A 19,378-nucleotide genomic window follows, 5' to 3' on the forward strand; every position below is an offset into this window, starting at 1 on the left:
TCAACCACAGATTCCGCTGATAGCGCTTCTTTCCAATCCTAACCTTATTGGACTTCCAAGTCTAAAGTGTAATACCGGCTTTGAGTGACAAGACTCTAGAAAGTGGGCTGACCCATAATCTCCCAACAAGAGAACCAAAAGTCAAACAAAAGGCTGAAACACCCTTTTTTCCTGCTGCCACTCATAAATGTAGCTTGAGCATTAATCAGAAATGGCCCCCGAGTCACTCGGGAATCAGTCTCAGCTCAGCTCCAAAAAGTACACGACAAAAAATCAAATAATCAGATCTGTTAGTATAATATAAAAAAAATAAAAATCTCATGTTCATAGTTAGTTAATAGAAAAGCACTAACATGGGCTGCACTGCTAGTACACGTATTAAAAATGAATACGGAAGAACTTGAACTTGATATTATGGAATATGTTACATATCGGTATCCGAGTACCGAGTTGATAAATTTTATAATTATATATACCTAAATAATTTATGCATATACCACTTAAGGCACGATAATTAGGTTATAGTACTGTGGAAGGGAGTTGTCAACTAATCTACTATCTACCCTTGTGTAGTTGTTCCCCCAGAGATCAGTGTCGTTTCACATGTAACACAAGCAAGATTCAAAATCAATAGGTCTTTTCGTCCCAACTACTGAATGTTTCAACTCGGAGTCTATGTAATTGTTGCCATAATCACTTGTTCCCTTTGGATCAGTGAGAACCTGAGTTTCTTCATCTGAGAAAGAAATTAGTAGTGTCAGAGGGACAAATTACAGTAATAAATCCTAGTTACGCAAAATGAATTTGAAAAAATAATAATAATATCGCTCCAAGGAGATAAAGCGACAATGACAAGACACTGTCTTGAAATTAAAAAACAAATCAATAATAGAGATAAAAAATCAATAATACTTGCAGATCTTTCCTTACAAACCCTCACATTCTAAGATGAATTCATTTTGGCCATTCAAAAATAGTTTCAATGGGACCATCAAAATGTTATCCAATGACAAATAAGTTTATAGGAGTTTGTGAGCATGAAGCATGTGTCATATATTAGAGATAATCATCTGAATAAAAAAAAAAAAGTTCTGAATCAAAAAAGATACTAGAGATCATCATGCCTGAAATCGTGGAAAGTGAGAGTTCAGTAAGGCGTTTGACACGGTCCTTTAGTTCCTGAAGTTCAGCTTCCTTCTCATGCAGATTTGATTGAGCTTGCTGCAGTTCAGATTCTAGCTCCATGATCTGATTTTCTTGCTGTTTTATTAGCAAGTGGCTTAGTTTCTGATGCAGTTCAGATGCTGACACTCCATGAGAATTAGAATAACTTAAATTCCAGTCATCTGTTAAATGACAGCCTTCATCTGGAGCTTCAATCTGCACGCCATTTTATTGATCAAACACCGAAATCATGAATACAAAATGTTGCTCAACCGAGTAAAAATGGATACGGAAAAGGTTGGACGACAAGGGCCAGTAGTTCCCTCCCCAAAGCTACAGCGAGGTGTGGCCGAGAATTAACAAGATTTAGACTGTGTAAAAGCATGTTTCTCCTATTAAATATAAATTTGATCAAGTCATCAGAGAAGACTCATCCAAATTCTGCTGCATCGACACACACAGACCTTGGATGGCAACACAGAAATTGATTAAATTATTTTAGAAAAAGAACGTTGACATGTAATTTCTGTTTAGACTGTTTTCTCTGGTAAACCATGGTGCAGAGAAGTTGATTGCTCAAGCTGGAAACGAGAAATGAGAGCAAATATACATTGTGAATGGTTCATAAACATTATATTCAAAAAGAAAAGTGCAGAGGAGAAAAAAAGCTTCCAAAGCCTGAGGTAATCAAAAGAAAGAGACAAAAGAGGATGAAAAACATTGCACCATAGAATTGACAACACATAGCACTATCTGCATTCTGCATACTACATAGATGCCATATTTAACATATTATGAGTGTGAGACAACTAAAGAAAGAATGGTCTCGAGAAGTTCACCTCATCTAAGTTTGGCTTTGTTTTTTCATGGCAAGGGCCATCAGTAGTACACCCAGAAAGCTTTTGGAGTTCAAGCTCAAGCTCTGCTTCCAGTTGATCCATTTCCAGAACCTGTGGTTCTGGTTCTTCAGTAAGAGCACTACTTCCACATTCACCGCAATCATTTACACCAGGACTCCAAATAATGACATCAGTGTTTCTGATCTCACTGACTGTATTCTTGAGCGTTACTTCATTCTTGCCACTGATTTTGCGAGAGCCCTTCACATCATTGCCAACAGAATCTAAATTTTGAAGACCGCGTGACGATTTTCTTCTGTTGATCTCAGCTTTCAGTTCCTGAACAAGTTTAGCTGTCTCGTCCACGGTCTTGTTCAGCTTATTGATCTCAGCTTTTCCAGCTGACATCATACACATGATGCCAATGCAAAGTCCCCAACCAAACAAGGAGTTATCTGAAGAATACAATATGAAGCAAAAGTCATTTTTAAAACCAATCAGTTATTTACTACGGTGCAAAAAGGCACTCGAGCAGATTGAACAGATTCAATAACACAGCCAAAAGAACGGAGGCACCATGCCATAAACAGGCAACAAGGGGCAACCAAATAATCAAATATGAAGAGATTGTGCACTGAAAATCCCTAATTATACGAGTCAAGCTTATAAAAAACAGTTGGCAACCACAATTCCCATTGCAATGTCAAGCGTTTTGGAGTCACCATGACTGTATTACAACCTCAATTGAGGTAGTATCAGTCACATTTATCTACAATTTTCCACAATATCAAAGATCACAACCTATGATACACAGATACAATACGTGTATTGCATAAAATGCATATCATATATGGCAATACAATTATTTTAAAATATATAAAAAACATTGTGTAAGATACATGTATGCATATGTATCAATATTCATAAAATATAATAAATTTGTAATTGTAGTTTTGATAAAAAAAAAAATCAAAATAATAAATATATAATTGGAATTTCGCAAATCCAAATTAAGCCAACCTATTGACAGGTGCAGCCAAATAACTTCCAACAGCTGCAGTTAAAACTTTTAAAACTACATATCGTTCATAGTCATCTGTTCAGCCAACCTAGAGAGCTCTGCCATCTGCGAAATGATCGCATGGAGATGCAATGGAAACTTTGAGGCCAACATACAACATCATAAGCAAGTACTATATTCATGAATTTTCATCCCTTGTATAAGGGACGGAGCCAGGATTTCAATACTGGGGGGCCGAGAATAAATAATATATAATTTATAATAAATGAAAATTAAATACTGGGGGGCCGAGAATAAATAATATATAATTTATAATAAATGAAAATTAAAGTATCAAAAGCATATAAAAAAAAATATAAAAAAAAATTAAAATTGTTGGGGGGGCCGTGGCACCCGTAGGTCCCCCTTGGCTCCGTCCTTGCTTGTATTGTATTCGATCCATCATATCATTATCACATAACACTATGGCTATCAAGCTCACTAAGAATCTGAAATTTCTCATACATTATGACTTCAATTGCATTGCAAATAAAACAGTACTACAAAATTATCATTATCGCAGACCAACGAATTAGGAAAACAAAAGAGTCAAAACACGAATCTAACCTGCCTTGGCAGCCACGTTCTTTGTAATTTTGTTCTTCTTCAAGCAAAAGCGCAATCTCCTTCCACCGCTCCTCTGCGCCGAACGCAGCTCAACCCTAACTCCGTTCCTGGAGGCTCGGGATCTTCGACTCTTAGGTCCATCTTGTTGTGTGGGAGATCGGGAACTGGAAAACGTGAAGACTCCGTGACGTTGGCGCGTCTGAGAAGTGCTTTCGGAAGCGGAAAAGACGAAGGAACTTGGACCGTGGAGATCGGCGTTTTCAACCTCAACGTCGTTTCTTTGCGTAAGGAAGTGTTTGGCAACGAAGCCAGTGGATCCGGCCACAACAGCGGCCACGAGAAACTGCCACATTCAGAATTCAGAAAACCAAATCAGAGAGAGTGAATTTCTCAACTCAGAATTTCCACTGTCACTGCGACAAATCACACACCAAACAGAGCGTTATTATGCAGTGTTAAAACTTTGGTGTCATGTCACGTGTGTCACGTGCTTCCCGCTTCTTTCCATTTTTATCAACAATTTTCATATTCCTCTTTATGAAGGTGAGTGTCATTGAATATTGTCTTAATTAGAACATCCCTCGATTCATCATTTTGATTGTCAAAATTACTTAATTTTTCTATAATTTTAAAATAATTTAATGAATATCCACCGTTAATATTACACTTATTATCGGTATGGATTTTAAGATAGTAATCAACATTTGTTTCAGATGGGTAATTGTATAATTTACTCACTTTAAAAATTAAGTTAATTAGAAATTAGAATTTAAGAAACTAATTTGGTACATTATCTTTGACCGAATCATTCAACTTATCCAAATAGTGAAAGTAAAACCATTTATTAATGGTGTTGAAAATTCAAATTAAAAGTATTTACTAAAAAATATTGAATTGAAAATATTAATGTTTACTTCTTTAAAATAAAGATGAGAATTTAATAAAATATCTAAATATTTAATTTTTTTACTTTTAATATTATACAAATGTTTTTTATTAGGAGCCTCGTAAATTAATTAATTGCATTTTTTTTCTTTGATTATAATTGTGTATTGAAAAAATACATTTTGTTATTTAACGCAGTCAAGATATCGAAGAAAATTATTTTTTGATAAAATGGTAAAATAATTATGTTAATATCATGATAAATAAAAAAGAGTTAATTACCTATATACTGTCAGTGTAAAAAAAAAAAAATTACACTGACAAACAATTATATCTTTTAATTGTATCATGTCACTATAAAAAATTATTGACACCAACCAAACATCTATAACATGTTTTTATTACGAAAGTGAAGCTAGCATTATTGTTATGTAGCATAAATAATCTTTTTGATAATTTATTAATCATTTTATTTTGTATAGAGTTTTGATTCATCTTATATATTTTGTAATTGAACGCGCAATGTTATATTTACAAATTTATAAGTTATTTAGGAAGTTGTTATTTTCATAAATCTAACATGTTAAATTAAAAAGTGGATAAACAACTGTGAAGTTGTACTGTGACAGTGAATTCAATCAAAAGAGATTAAAAAAAAAAAGAAGACATATTTTAAGAGAGAGAAAAAAATCCTCTCTCTCCCTCTCTCTATATATATTAAAGAACTCTCCATTTCTTCTATTATTATTCTTTTGGATAAAAGCAGAAAAAAATACTTCTGGGTAAATAAATAAATAAAATGATATATTAATAATGAAAAAAATAATTTCACCAAAAAATAAAGAAATGAAGAGGATTTTTTTTCCTTTTTAATCATGAAGGAACAAAATATTTGAAGTCAAATACAGCAAAAACTAAGCTAATATATATTAATTTTTGACTGTCAACTTGTCTATAAAAAAATGCTTAATATTATTAACTCCACCATTAGTAAGCGGTTTATATTGACGAATGACGAGTTAAGAATTTATTCCATAAAGTTTGTGCTAATTATGTATTTACTATTAACTGATTACTCTTTTTATCCCAGCATTAAAAAAGATTGAAAACAAAATTGCCACGGAAAACAAAATAAATAAAACAAACACTTATAGAAGGTTGAAAAACAGTAAATTTCCAAGTTTACTAACCATTTATCACTTTGATCAGTATTATATTTAAACACTCTCAGTACTATATTTAAATTTAAACATGAAATTTAATGCTCATAATTGTCTGTAAAAAATCTCACGGTCAAGCAAGTTCGTATTTAAAATAACAATTGTTAAACATAAACATTAAATTTATATTTGAATAATAATATAAAATTGTTTTATAATGTGAATGTCTAACTTATTTTTTTATTAAATATATGCGCTCTTTCTCGATAAATTTCTAATAAAATGGTTTTGTTAGTAAAATAAAGCGTTCAAATTTATTTTTAGTTCATGCAAAATCAATGGATTTTAATTTTGAATATAAAAGAAAATTAGTTCAGCCTTTTAAAATGTATAAACATTATTTTTGTAACGACTTAATAAGTCTTATATTGTAATTCAACTATTATACAATGAAAAATAATAATAAACATTAGCAACCTAAGATTATCATGCAATAGGTAATAGATCTCATGTTCATAAACATGTAGGGAATAGGAAATTAAAAATGATTCTTGTACATATATATCATCTACATAAGTATCATTGTGCACAAGAAACAAGAAAAATCATACTTACTAGTCAAGTACCCATACAAGATCAAAATTACATAAGAGCAATACTATCGAAAAGAAAATTGGTCATCTCTAGCATTGCCCTCCACTAGACAAATCATCCTGTTAATCATGTTATACACTCTCATATTAAATATGTTCATTGTAGTTCCAACCACAAGAAAAAGAATGGTAAGCTTGTGAAAAAAATCAACATACAACAATAACATTGAGTAACAACTAGAATCAATTAAGCAACAACATTCAACTATGTTCTTACTAGGAAATGAGTACAAGAGGTCTCTAGTGGGAAATCCTCAATCCTTAACTTCTCAGTCCTCGACTTTCAAGTGTTAGGTGGTTTGTACCTGCAAAAGGGTTTTTGATGCCTAAGTTAGAAAGTGTTCAAAGTGATTGAATGTATTATATACGTTACGTACCTTATGAAGGTCTGATCATTAATTATATTCAAGAGTTTTTATTGATTTGTAAAAATCAGATGTTACTCTTTGTAATGATAGTGATGAGGGTGCAACCTTGGTTGAGTTAGCCTCAACTATGCTTCTCGATAGTTCTGATGTCGATAACCAAATACATATATTGGATCTTCCAAGCACTTTCACAATGGGGGTCGACATGTTATCGGCCTCGAGACCTCTCTGATACAAACTCAACATACAACTTCCACTTATTATCAAGTGCTACACAACCAACTTGCAACTTATTACAACATATAACAACTTCAACATATTTCTTTCTTAATCATCAACATCAATATTTAACTAATACGTCGTCAAACATATCAACTAAGGAGATCTCTTATAGTAACGGTGAGCAATTAAAATGACTATACTCTATCGAACCATAGCATTTGACCTAACATAATCAGGTCAGGCATAGATAACTTCAGGCTTTATAGAGAATTTGTTTAACAACATAATTTAATTTATCAGGTTTCTCTACTTAAACTAAGAAGTCTAATATTATTGTCAAAATAGAACAGTTTGAGTATGAGTCTACCATAACATTAACTTACAACACTAGGTCACCTATTGGATTAGTTCATCGACTACCCTCTAAATACTATGTCTTTCCAATACCAGATTAGAAACTAAGTTTCTGACTTTGTATTTTACCCGGTTGATCATTTTATACATGTATGTCTCAACCTTATCCACATACAAATACTACATAAAATCTATAAAAGATAACTTAAAATAACTATTCATTCAAAAGTTAGCATATTTATTGAAGGGTTTCAACCCAAACTCTCAAAGCATTATAACATATATTCACATAATAAGATATTTTAATTTCTTAAACATTTTTTACTCTCCCATAGTTTTTATGTATTTCAACAAAGACATGTATCAATATCACATTTCTATCAACTTAACAGTTGAATCAACTAAAACATCATACAACTTCATAGCTCAAAAATCTATTAACTTACAACTTAACAACATAAGCATCATCATACAGTGCATCAACTTAAAACATCATGAATTATCATCATATCATCTTCATTGCACAATCTAATCATCATCTTTCAATCATAAAACAACTTAAAACATCATATTAACAATATGTAACCCACACTAGGCATCATCCCTTGAATGCTCGATGCCATTGAGGTATGGGATTTCTTGGCTTCATAAGCTTCGAATCACTCACTTAACAAGTCTTGATTAGCTAAAAGGAGGATAAAAGAAGGATTTTAGTAGACACTACAAGAAAAATGCCAATTTCCGATGGAAATTTCTGACGAAAACAAGTAAATTTTTGACGGAATTTGGTATTTCCGACGGATTTCTGACAAATTTAAATTCGTCGAAAAAAGTGTTGTCGGAAAAAAAATTATGTCGAAAATACCAATTTCTGTCAGAAATTTCCGACAAAAAATTCTGTCAGAAAATTTCGTCTAAAATTTCTGACAAAAATATCTGTCAAAAATTTCTGACAGAATTTTAGACAGAAATGTCTCCCAGAAATTTCTGACGGAATTTCTGTCGAAAATTTCTAGGGGGCATTTCTGACAAAAATTTCGTCAAAAATTTCTAGGGAACATTTCCAACGAAAATTTTGTCAGAAATTTCTGGGGAACATTTCTGTCTAAAATTTCTTTGGGACATTTCTGACGACAATTTCCGTCAGAAATTTATGACGAACATTTCCGACAGAAATTTCTGTCAGAAATTTTGTAAACCATTTTCGACAGAAATTTCTGTCGAAATTTTATGATAAATATTTCCAACGGATATTTCTGTCAGAAATTATTAATTTTAAATTTTAAATAAATTTTTTAATATAACTAATTGACATTATTTTTACCTGTTTAACAAATATATATATATATATATATATATATATATATATATATATATATATATATATATATATATATTGTAGAAGCTTCATCAAAATAAATTTAAAAGATAATAGTAATGTTTATATCATAATAATAAAACAATTCATAATTCAAACATCATATATAGTTAATTCAAATAGAGTAATTAATATTTTTCTAATGCTAACTAATAATCTTCATAATTAGGAGAGTCTTGTTGATTTTTGTTTTGGTCATCTTCTTGTTGTTGGTTTTGATGTTGTTCCCCATTTTGTTGATCTAGGTTGATATTTTGTTGTTGAAAAATATTTTGAATGACAGTTTGTGTTTCTGTGGGTAAGAATTGCAAGACAATTGATTGAAACTGTTGCAACTGACGAATAACCACATCATTTTCTGCAAGTTGTTGTTCATTTTCTGCAAGTCATTGTTTCAATTGAACAATGTCTTCTGTGTCATGTGAACTGCTACAAGATGCTTTCCTTTTAAGATTGACGTCGACGTGACTGCTCTGTGTATCTTTTAAATGACGAGCAAGGTCTCTAGCTCCATACAGTCGCCCCTTAGTGGTCATGCCACCAACTGCATCAGACCAACACTTAGACCTAATTGTATCCTCCAAACCAGGATCCATAAGATGTGATTCATCAACAGATGATGCATCCTCAGACATAGCTTGAGAAAATTTATTGAGAAAATCTTCCTGTTATTCAACAAAGGCATTGTTTTACTAATCTTGTAAATATGATTAAAAGTAACATCAATAATTATTTAAATAACTTACATATGTTTTGTTAGATCTTTCATCAACAAACTGTCCAGTATCTTTTCGTATATGGGTCTGTTGAAAGACCTCATCAATATGCACTGAGCGACCAAATTCTTTTGCCTGCAAATAATACATTGATGCGAAATAAATTAATTTGTTGTAAAGTTGTAAAAATAGAAAAGAAAATTTTAATCCATACATATCATGCGCTTGGTATGATCATGAACTGTAATTGAGCCACCTGTATGAAAAGTCCCACCCTTTTCAGACGCTCGATTTAGTGAGGCTTGTGTAGACTTTACTCGAAAAGCAGCTGAATTCCAATGTGCTACCAATTGGTTCCACACATCTTCTCTAACCCAAAGTGGCTTTTTACCTGCTTTCCGAGCTTCATTAAACATATCAAATAATCTATGAGAGGCTTTTGAGTGAAAAATTTTCTTTATTTTTTCCTCATCCTCGGGTCTCCATGCCACCTTACGCTACATGAAGAAAAAATTAATGAATTATAATAATTGTAACACATCAAAATGTCAAAGGAAATGAAATTCAAAACTTTTTCAACAATTAATAGAATTGATATCATGCAGGTGAAGCAACAAACAAATATAACATGAGGATACAAATAAATAAATTAAACCAAACCAAAAGCAATAACACAAGCATTTCAACTAAGTTTTTTTTTACAACTCGTGTTAAAAGAAAATGTTTATATCGAAACTACAATAACAAGTAAGTTCAAGTGTTTGTGAACATGTAAATTAAGCATCAAAGTTCGAAGTAAAGAAATGAGATGAACAATATATCACTCAAAAATTGATACAATTTAGATGAACATATCATTGTTCACAAACAAGCAATTCATATGAATGTTCACAAACAAGAATTAAACAAGCAATTTATACCTTAAAACATTGGAAGAAGGCATCCTTATCACTATCTTCCATCGCTCCCCATGTAGGTCGTGGATGAAGAAAATGTTGCTTAATGGTCTGTGTGATAGCATGTGTAGCAATAAGGGATGGTTCAAACCTAAATACAAAAAAAGGTTAGCAAAATTAAAAAGACAGTGAATGATGAAAAATAAATTCTAATTTATTATTACCCTGTCCCAATAGGTTCAATTACTGGGCGATCATTGGGTAGGGGGTCTTCTGCTCCCAAATCTAAATCATCTCCATTTATAGATCTAGAAGATGATGGAACCCTTGTAGCAGTTGGGGATGGTGTGACTGCAATAAATGGAGATGGTGATCGTGTGGGTTCAACAACTAGCGAAGGTGCTTATGTGGGTGCAACAAATGAAGTTGGTGATCGAGTGGTTGGAGCAACTGGGGATGGTGTGGTTGCAGCAATAGACGATGGTGCATGTGTGGGTGCAACAAGTGGAGATGGTGATTGGATGGGTTCAATAACTGGGGATGGTGTGGGTGCAACAATTGAGGAAGGTGATGGTGATGGAGATGGTAAGTTTGATGGGGTTCGAGTAGATGATCCGGGGTATTTGTTCCTGAAAATAATTTAATTACATAACATGACTTCTTCGGCTTTCCTTTCTCCTTTCCCTTATTACCAAGAGAGGAACATTCTCCTGTCATATCTATATAGGAATAATAATATTGTGAATAATAAATCAAAATTAACATGTATAAATATAATGGGATAAATCAAAATTAACATGTATAAATAATATTATGATTAAGTGATTCAAATGCATCATAAAAATCAAAATTAACATGTATAAATATTATTATGATTAAGTGATTCAAATGCATCATAAAAACAGAGAACTAAATAGAGGGATAAAACCAATATAATCATTGTGATAAATGAATATAGTTGTACCACAAAATACATAAAAATAAAGTATAGAATCTCGTCCTAGTAACTTTTTAAGACATTTATCCTTATTGCTTAATCCTCTTCAGAGCTATATACATCAAAGTCTTCTTCTAATTCCCCTTCATTTGATTCCTCTTCTTCTTCCTCCTCATCCTCTTGTACTTCAACATGTTGTAGGGGTTCTTCAGGCTCATCAACTTCTTCAAGATCACCTTGTACATCCTGTAATCCTAAAATACCTTCAACTTCAATAACTTCATTAGTATGTGTCATTTCATCTACTTGGTAAGCCACTTCATCTTCCACATCATCAAATTCTATACGACCCCTTGGCTTTGTTTTGATTGCAACAAACCAACCACGTTTATCCATTCGTGTTGTTGGATATGGGACATAATACACTTTCCTTACATTATGTGCAATGATAAATGGATCAAACTCTTTATATCTTGCATCAATCCGAATATCCACTATATTATATTTTGGATCCACTCTTGTACCTCTTCTTGAAGGATCAAACCAATCACAATAAAATACAACCACTTTCTTAGGATAACTTAAAGTATTGTACTAAAGTTCATATATGTGTTGAATGACCCCATAGAAATCATCTTCACCTCCTTCTGTAATGCCCTTTACATAAACTCCACTATTAATGGTCTTTTTCTCCTTGCACCATGCATAAGTTTGAAACTTGTACCCATTAACAAAATATGTGTGCCATTCTTTAACACATCTAAATGGCTTATTTGACAAATCCCTTAAGTGTTGGTTTCTTCCATTTAAAGGGTCGTTGTGAACATGTGTGCATGTAAGACACATGAAAAGTTATATTTTAATTAATGTATATATAATGGGGAATTAAAATAAATTGTTATATACATACTTGTTCCTTGAACCATCTAGGAAAATCAGCATGTATATGAACAAAAGAATTTTCTTGAGTTTGCATGAATAAACTGCCCAAATATATCACTTGAAGGGTGAGTTTAAGATCAAAATACAAGATAAGTTGTACAATAATGAAAACATTCATTGTCAAATGCTTACTCAAGGTATGATTTAACTTTAGTGCAATTGATCAACACATGAACATGGGCTGAATTTGTTGTTCATCGGTTAACCATTTAATCAACTCCTTACCAGAATGACGACCAGGTTGGTTAAAGACTGATAACATCGGTGGAAGATTTTCCCTTTCATTTACCATTTCGTTTCTATTACTCGTTGTTGATAACATGAAGTGATTGAAATAATGGGAACAAAAATGAGTTGTCTCTCGGTGCAAGTAAGCCACACAGATTGATCCTTCAACCCTTGCCTTATTTTTCACTGATCGTTTAGAAAATGCCCATGAATCTACAAAATTAAATAACTACGTGATGGTTGATAAGCATTAAAAAATTAAATAGAATATGTTGTTAATTGTAATACCTTTCAAATGGGTACGTCCATCGATACTGCACCGGTCCACCAAGACTTGCTTCATATGGAAGATGAATAGGCAAATGCTCCATTGAATAAAAAAAAACTAGGAGGAAATATTCTTTCCAACTTGCAGAGTATTATTGGAATATTGTCTTTTATCCTAGATAAGTCATCCTCCTTCAACGTTGCAGAGTATAAATCTTTGAAGAAATGACTAACTTCAATCAGTGGATTTAAAACATGCTTCGGTAAGGAACTAAATGCAATAGGAAGTAAGCACTCCATGAATACATGACAATCATGGCTTTTTATCCCATGCACCCTTCCCTTGTCAACATCAACACATCTTGCCAAGTTAGAAGAATAACCATCAGACATCTTTAGATCTTTTATCCAAGAACATACTAGCTTTGCTTCTATTGTAGTTAAAGAGTAGTTTGCCTTTGGCTTTAACATCTTACCGTTAACCAACGACTTCAACTCCAAGTCTGGTCGTCTACAATACAAAGCTAAATCCTTCCTTGCCTTCTCATTGTCTTTTGTCTTACCACTCACATTCATGACAGTGTTGAATATGTTGTCAAAAAAATTTCTCTATATGCATGACATCAAGATTGTGCCTTAGCAAATTATCTTTCCAGTATGGAAGATCCCAAAAAATACTTATTTTTGTCCAATTATGCCACTCTCCATGTCCATCTATTGGTAAGACACCACTTTCTGTAACTTTTGGCAAATCCTTCACTCTATGCCACACTTGACCTGGAGTCAAACAAGGTGGCGGCCCATCTCGTTCTTGTTCCCCTTTTCTAAAGGCTTTTATATTCTTTCTAAATACATGATTGTTGGGTAAAAATCTACGATGTGAGTCAAACCAACAAGTTTTCCTCCCGTAATTTAATGTAAAAGATTTCTTATGCTCCATGCAATGTGGACATGCAAATCTTCCATGAGTGCCCCAACCAGACAACATGCCATATGCAGGGAAGTCATTAATAGTCCACATCAAAGCTGCCTTCATGATAAAATTTTGCTTTCTTGACACATCATATGTCAAAACCCCAGTCCATAACTTTTTCAAGTCATCAATCAAAGGTTCTAAATAAACATCAATACCTGCCTTTGGATTCGATGGACCAGGTATAAGGCAGCTCAAAAACATATAAGCTTTAGACATGCACATTTCAGGAGGAAGATTATATGGTGTAATAATTACTGGCCAACAAGAATAAGGTGAAGATGATGCTTGGATATACGGATTGAATCCATCAGAGCATAAACCAAGTCGTACATTGCGTGGATCGATAACAAAATCTGGATGTACTCGATCGAAATGCTTCCAAGCTTCCCCATCAGATGGATGCCTTAAGACTCCAACACTTTTTTTTTGTTTTCATGATGCCATGTCATATGTCCTGCTATTTGCATTGATGCAAGCATTCTCTGTAGTCGAGGGATTATAGGCAAATAGAACATTGCCTTAACTAGAACTTGTTTTTTATTACTTATTTCGGTGCTACAGTCATGATACCTTGACTTATTACAAAATTTGCATTCAATTAATGCTCCATCATTTTTTCCATATTCATTGTCATAAAAAAGCATACAACCATCCACACAACAATCAATCCTCTTAGCTTCCAATCCTAGCTTTGCTACTAATTGTTTGGCATCATAATAACTTTTTGGCAAACTCCCTTTTATGGGTGTTACATCCAAAAGCATCTGTATAATAAACTCTAAACATTGATTAGGAACATTCCAATTGGACTTGCAAGCTAATAGCCTGATGCATATGGATAGTTTAGAGTCTTTAGCCCCTTCAAACAATGACTTATTTGACTTTGTCAACAGATTATAGAATCTTTGAGTTTCTTCATTTGGAGGCTCTTCCATGTTGTCAAACTCTGGTGTGTCAAGTGACTCATGTTGTCTGAGAGCATCAGACACCATCTCTTGCATAAACATAAATTGTTCCTCTCGAGGCAAATCTACAACACTATCATTAGCATGTAAGTTAACATGTGGCATTTCTTCACCATGATCGGTCCAAACAAAATAATCAAGTTTGAACCCTTGTTTGTAAAGGTGAACCTTCACAATTTCATCATTCAAAATCTTTGTACAATTGCATTTGAGACATGGACATCTAATCCCCCATCACCTTTATAATATTTGTATTGGCGAGCTTTATTTATAAACTCTTCAACGCCTAATACAAAAGATGGTTTCAATCCTGTTCTACCAGGGTAACACCTATCATACATCCAAGCACGATTCAACGTAAAAGAATCCATGTTCTGTATATTTAAACATGGATTAGTTATTTATCTAAAAATACAATTAAGATACATTAAGAAGTATTATCAAACCAAGAACATAAATTTAATCTAATTAGGGTTTGTTTTTACTATTAATTATAGTACCATTAATTACTATTAGGAAAACTAATTTAATCTAGTGTTCTGCAAAAATGAGACACAAGAAAAGGCTAAAGTAATCTTCAAAATAAATAGAGGGACTAAATTGTATAAATCAAAAGCCATGTATGTATAATATAAAAAGGCTACAAATACCTTGAGTAAATCAGAAACCTTCTCAGCAATATATTTTTGTTGAATATTGGCTCCCTCCTATGTTACTTATCAACATGAATGCACATGATACCTTTTCTGCAAACCTTTTTAACAACAACAATAGTAATCAAATCAGTTAAAGAAACTAGCTCCTAAACACATTCAAGCCACAACACCTAATGATCATTCATGATCCCATGCTTATTAGGTGTTTGGAAATATTATGGATAATCCTAGGGCAAAAATTTAAAATATAAAAAAAAGTAAATTACATCATATATCTGTTAGAGGCTAGTGCCATCAATTTATCTATGTGGCTGACTCACCTAATGGCACATGGATTCATTATTTGTTGTAAACCATGAATGTAAATGAATACCAAATATTGGTGATGAATCTATTTAGAGATATAAAAAAAATTCCTCAGCCCCTGTATCTAATTGCTTAAGCTTTTAGGATAGTTGATTCTTAACATAATATTAAAGTTGTGACCAAGTGGTAATTATTATCTAATTAATTCATATATATCTTAAAATTTTAAATTCATATTAATTTTAAATTTTAGACTAACGTGATTGAGTAATTACGTACACTTTAAAACTTGTTTAAAAAACTTAATTTCACAATATATTCAATGTGAGTACACGAGAACTAAACCATTGAATTGAAAGAGTAAAAATTGAAAAATAATTCGAGTTAATTGAACTAAACTATTTTATTAGTTTAGCAAACTTCTCAAATTTAAATAGAACTGCTTTTTTTTTTTTTGCAATGATAAATATATAAGGAAAATAAAAAATTAAGAGAAACTTAACTTTTTAAAAAATAGCTCAATTTAAGTGGTAATTTAACTTTTCCTGTACAATAACTCTCTTTCCACTGCACAACATAACATTTTGAATATATAAATGACTGCGTAGCTAAATCATTCCACATACATACATGAACGGGTTTTTGTTTTGTTAAGTAAAAGCATAAACAGAACGATGAATACAACAATATGTTTAAAACTTCATTTTAGCTGCTAAAGACATTTCCATATATAAAATCTAAAATGATAATCACGTTATGTATATTTTAGTTAACCTTCCAACCATAATGACCATCACAAAAACATAATGAGGGATGTTATTTTTTTTTTAATATTATACAATTAACAACACACTCTTCTTAACACACTCATTCTTATTGAAAACTACAAAATCAGAAACGAAAAGAAAAAAAAGTCGTTAAATGGGGTGTGAGTTCTACCAAATTTTGTATTTTTCAATAAATTTTGACTAATTAGAAGGAGTGTGTTTAAAAGAGTATTTAAAGAGTGTTGTTGCCAACATTTCTATTTAAGCTGAATTTTCAGATTTTTTTAAGAAAAATATAAATACCATTTTTTATAATACTTGTGTTCTTAAATTGTTCGGTCTTTTACCAAAAAGAAAAAGTGTTCGATCCATATTAAAGTGTTGGCTCAAGTGTCTAAGTTGATAAAAAATAATTTAAGTAAACACTTAATGAGGAGTGTCTGACACAAGTCATAGAAGTGTTAGGGAAGTTTTGATGTTGTAAACGTGTCAAACATCTCAAGCAAGAGGAGTGTTCGTTCTTCATACTCAGTATTATGACAATATGTTTAGGAATTTAGATTCAACTCCTTCATGATTAAAATTGCCAAGGGTAAAAGGAAGTAAAATTTAGAAGTTTATGATGGAGATTATTTGCTAGTTTGAGTGATTTGAATTTCAAAGAGAAAGGATAAGAATAAAATGATGATAAAGAGGACAAATGGAGGCATACATTTTTGTCTTTTTTCCCTGTGACAAGTGGCAAATGCAAGTTGGAGATCAAAACATTATGAAAAGCAGGAAATAGCATGAATAACAGAGGTCCCTCATAGTTCTATCATGTAAAATCAGTCTTCTTGGACAAAGAACAGTGGAGTCAAGGGAACTCCTCTATGTGTGAATATTAATGATAATGTCTTTCAACAAATTATGCAGCCACACACGATGGAAATTTATTCACTGAATGGTAGATTACTCACCAAAATATCATGGAAAAATAGTCTCTAGAGCAACAATGATTGTCTAATTTTACATAGGCAAAGTAACAGTAAATTCAATCGCCATATTATCAACATATTTCAATTTTGCAACCTCAATCATGATCCTTTTCAACTTTACCCATGGTTACAAGCTCCCATAGTCTCACATTTTTTTGGTTGCATTTGGAATGCATGCCAATGTTTTTGACAATTCAAGGCATTACCAAAAAAAAGAAAGAAAAAGAAAATTCAAAGGCAAATTACCAGTCAATTCTCCAACATATTTCTATGAATCTTGCCAAAAAAATAAAATAAAATAAATCAAAACTACAGGTGAGAGTTTTTAAAATTAATTCACCTGTGCAACCATGTCTTAATATATAGCTCCTCTAGGGTTTGAAATCCTGCATTTAACAGAATAAATAAATAAACGGAGAAGAAAAAAAAACCTAATAGGAGAAATCGAAGAATCACGAGACGAGATCAAAGCAAAAATCGGTGAAACAGAAATGGAAATTGAAAAAGAAGAAAAGAGGGGTTTGAAAAATTACCTGTTGGACATGGCGAAGGGAGTGAGAATGGAGGAATTAGAATTAGGAAAGAGTGGAGAAGGAAGAGAGAAAGTTAGGAAGGTGGAAACCTAGGGCGAGCCATTTGAACCTAGGAAGAGAGAAAAGAGGGGTAAAATTTTTGTGTTTTGGCGCTGTGTCGGGGTCCGTTAAATTGCAATTGCAAATGTAGCAAGCAGCTCCACCACTCTCCACTCACCAAAACGTGTATGGGGATGTGAATGCACGTGAACATATAATATTATTCATCATTAATCATTAATTAATTCATATTTATACTTTGGAGCAAAATATCATTTTAGTTTTGGACATTAACATTTAACTTTTATTTTCGTTACTAGTTATTCATCCTTAGCACCGCTTTACCTAAAAAAAATACTAAAGTTAACAACCTTAGTTAACTTATCACATGATTCGTGGATCAACAATACATGACACGTTATCATGGATCGAAATGATAGAATTGAAAGGGTTATCTATATCTATTATATTCTTCAATTTTTTAAAAATAATAATAATCGTTGATATATTTTTTTAAAGTAATTACTCACAACTATTATTTTAATTTATTTTTTATTTATCTTTTAAAAATTAAGAGGTATCAAGTGTCTCCTTTTTTTTACTAGCCTAAATAAACACTTTTATTTTATTTTAGTTTCTAACATATACAATATCTTCATTTTAATCTCTAAATAATCTTGAAAATTTGTAAAGACTCAACTTAAAAATTTTAAGTAGTTTAAATAATTTTAATCACTAAATCACCATGTTCATTTAATCAATAACTTACAAATCTTAATTATATATTATCTTTAATATAAATTTTACTCAATTCATTAAATCTCTAAACTCTTTTATATATATACTAGCAAAAAAAGAAGATACTTCATGCTTCAAATAAGTCTTCTTTTAAATACAGACATATTTGTGGAGGTAGTGAACAAATTAGCAATTTCAAAGATAAAACTTTCATGAAAATTTTTTCACTCCTTTATTAATTATTATTATATGTTTTATGTAATTTTTATAAAGGATTAAAGTAGTCAAAATAATGTGTACACCAAAAAGAGGAATTATTTATATATATATATATATATATATATATATATATATATATATATATATATAAAGAAGAATCTGTCTACTCTAGGAGTAAGTCTACCTAAACTTAGTCCGTTTAATAACTCATGTTTTACATCAAATTTTAACGATCCAACAGTTGAATTTAAAGTTTTTAATGCATATATTAAATTTGCAAATTTTTAAAAAATTTAAAAAATCATTTGATATTTCGTTTCATTATTTCAAATCAATATATAAAATAATTTTATGATTATTCGTCATTTTAAATTAATAAAATGAAATATCAAATGATTTTTAAATTTTCCAAAAATTTACATACTTGATCAATGCATTAAGAACTTTGAATTCAACAATTGGATCATTGAAATTTAATATAAAACATGAGTTATTGAACCAAGTAAATTTAAGTAGACTTCAGCATCAAATAAACAGATCCCTCTTATATATATATACACTATATC

The 19,378-nt window shown here is 31.6% G+C and overlaps 2 protein-coding genes across 2 annotated transcripts; both read right to left on the reverse strand.

Moving 5' to 3' along the window:
- Positions 1-378: 378 nt before the first annotated feature.
- Positions 379-4,063, reverse strand: LOC109805165 (POLAR LOCALIZATION DURING ASYMMETRIC DIVISION AND protein). Its single transcript, XM_020367164.3, has 4 exons — positions 3,631-4,063; positions 2,004-2,458; positions 1,125-1,380; positions 379-736 (listed from the first exon to the last, which is right to left on the reverse strand). Exons 1-4 carry the CDS (start codon positions 3,980-3,982, stop codon positions 600-602), a joined length of 1,200 nt encoding a protein of 399 aa, XP_020222753.1. The 5' UTR covers positions 3,983-4,063; the 3' UTR covers positions 379-599.
- A 4,666-nt stretch (positions 4,064-8,729) lies between these two features.
- LOC114916288 (uncharacterized) lies at positions 8,730-9,568 on the reverse strand. The gene is made up of 2 exons (XM_083059557.1): positions 9,397-9,568; positions 8,730-9,315 (listed from the first exon to the last, which is right to left on the reverse strand). The coding sequence occupies exons 1-2, from the start codon at positions 9,514-9,516 to the stop codon at positions 9,037-9,039; spliced, it is 399 nt and encodes a 132-aa protein (XP_082915683.1). The 5' UTR covers positions 9,517-9,568; the 3' UTR covers positions 8,730-9,036.
- Positions 9,569-19,378: the final 9,810 nt, after the last annotated feature.

Source organism: Cajanus cajan, chromosome 7 (assembly GCF_000230855.2).
Source record: "Cajanus cajan strain Asha chromosome 7, NIPB_CcT2T_4, whole genome shotgun sequence".
Classification (NCBI taxonomy): Eukaryota; Viridiplantae; Streptophyta; class Magnoliopsida; order Fabales; family Fabaceae; genus Cajanus; species Cajanus cajan.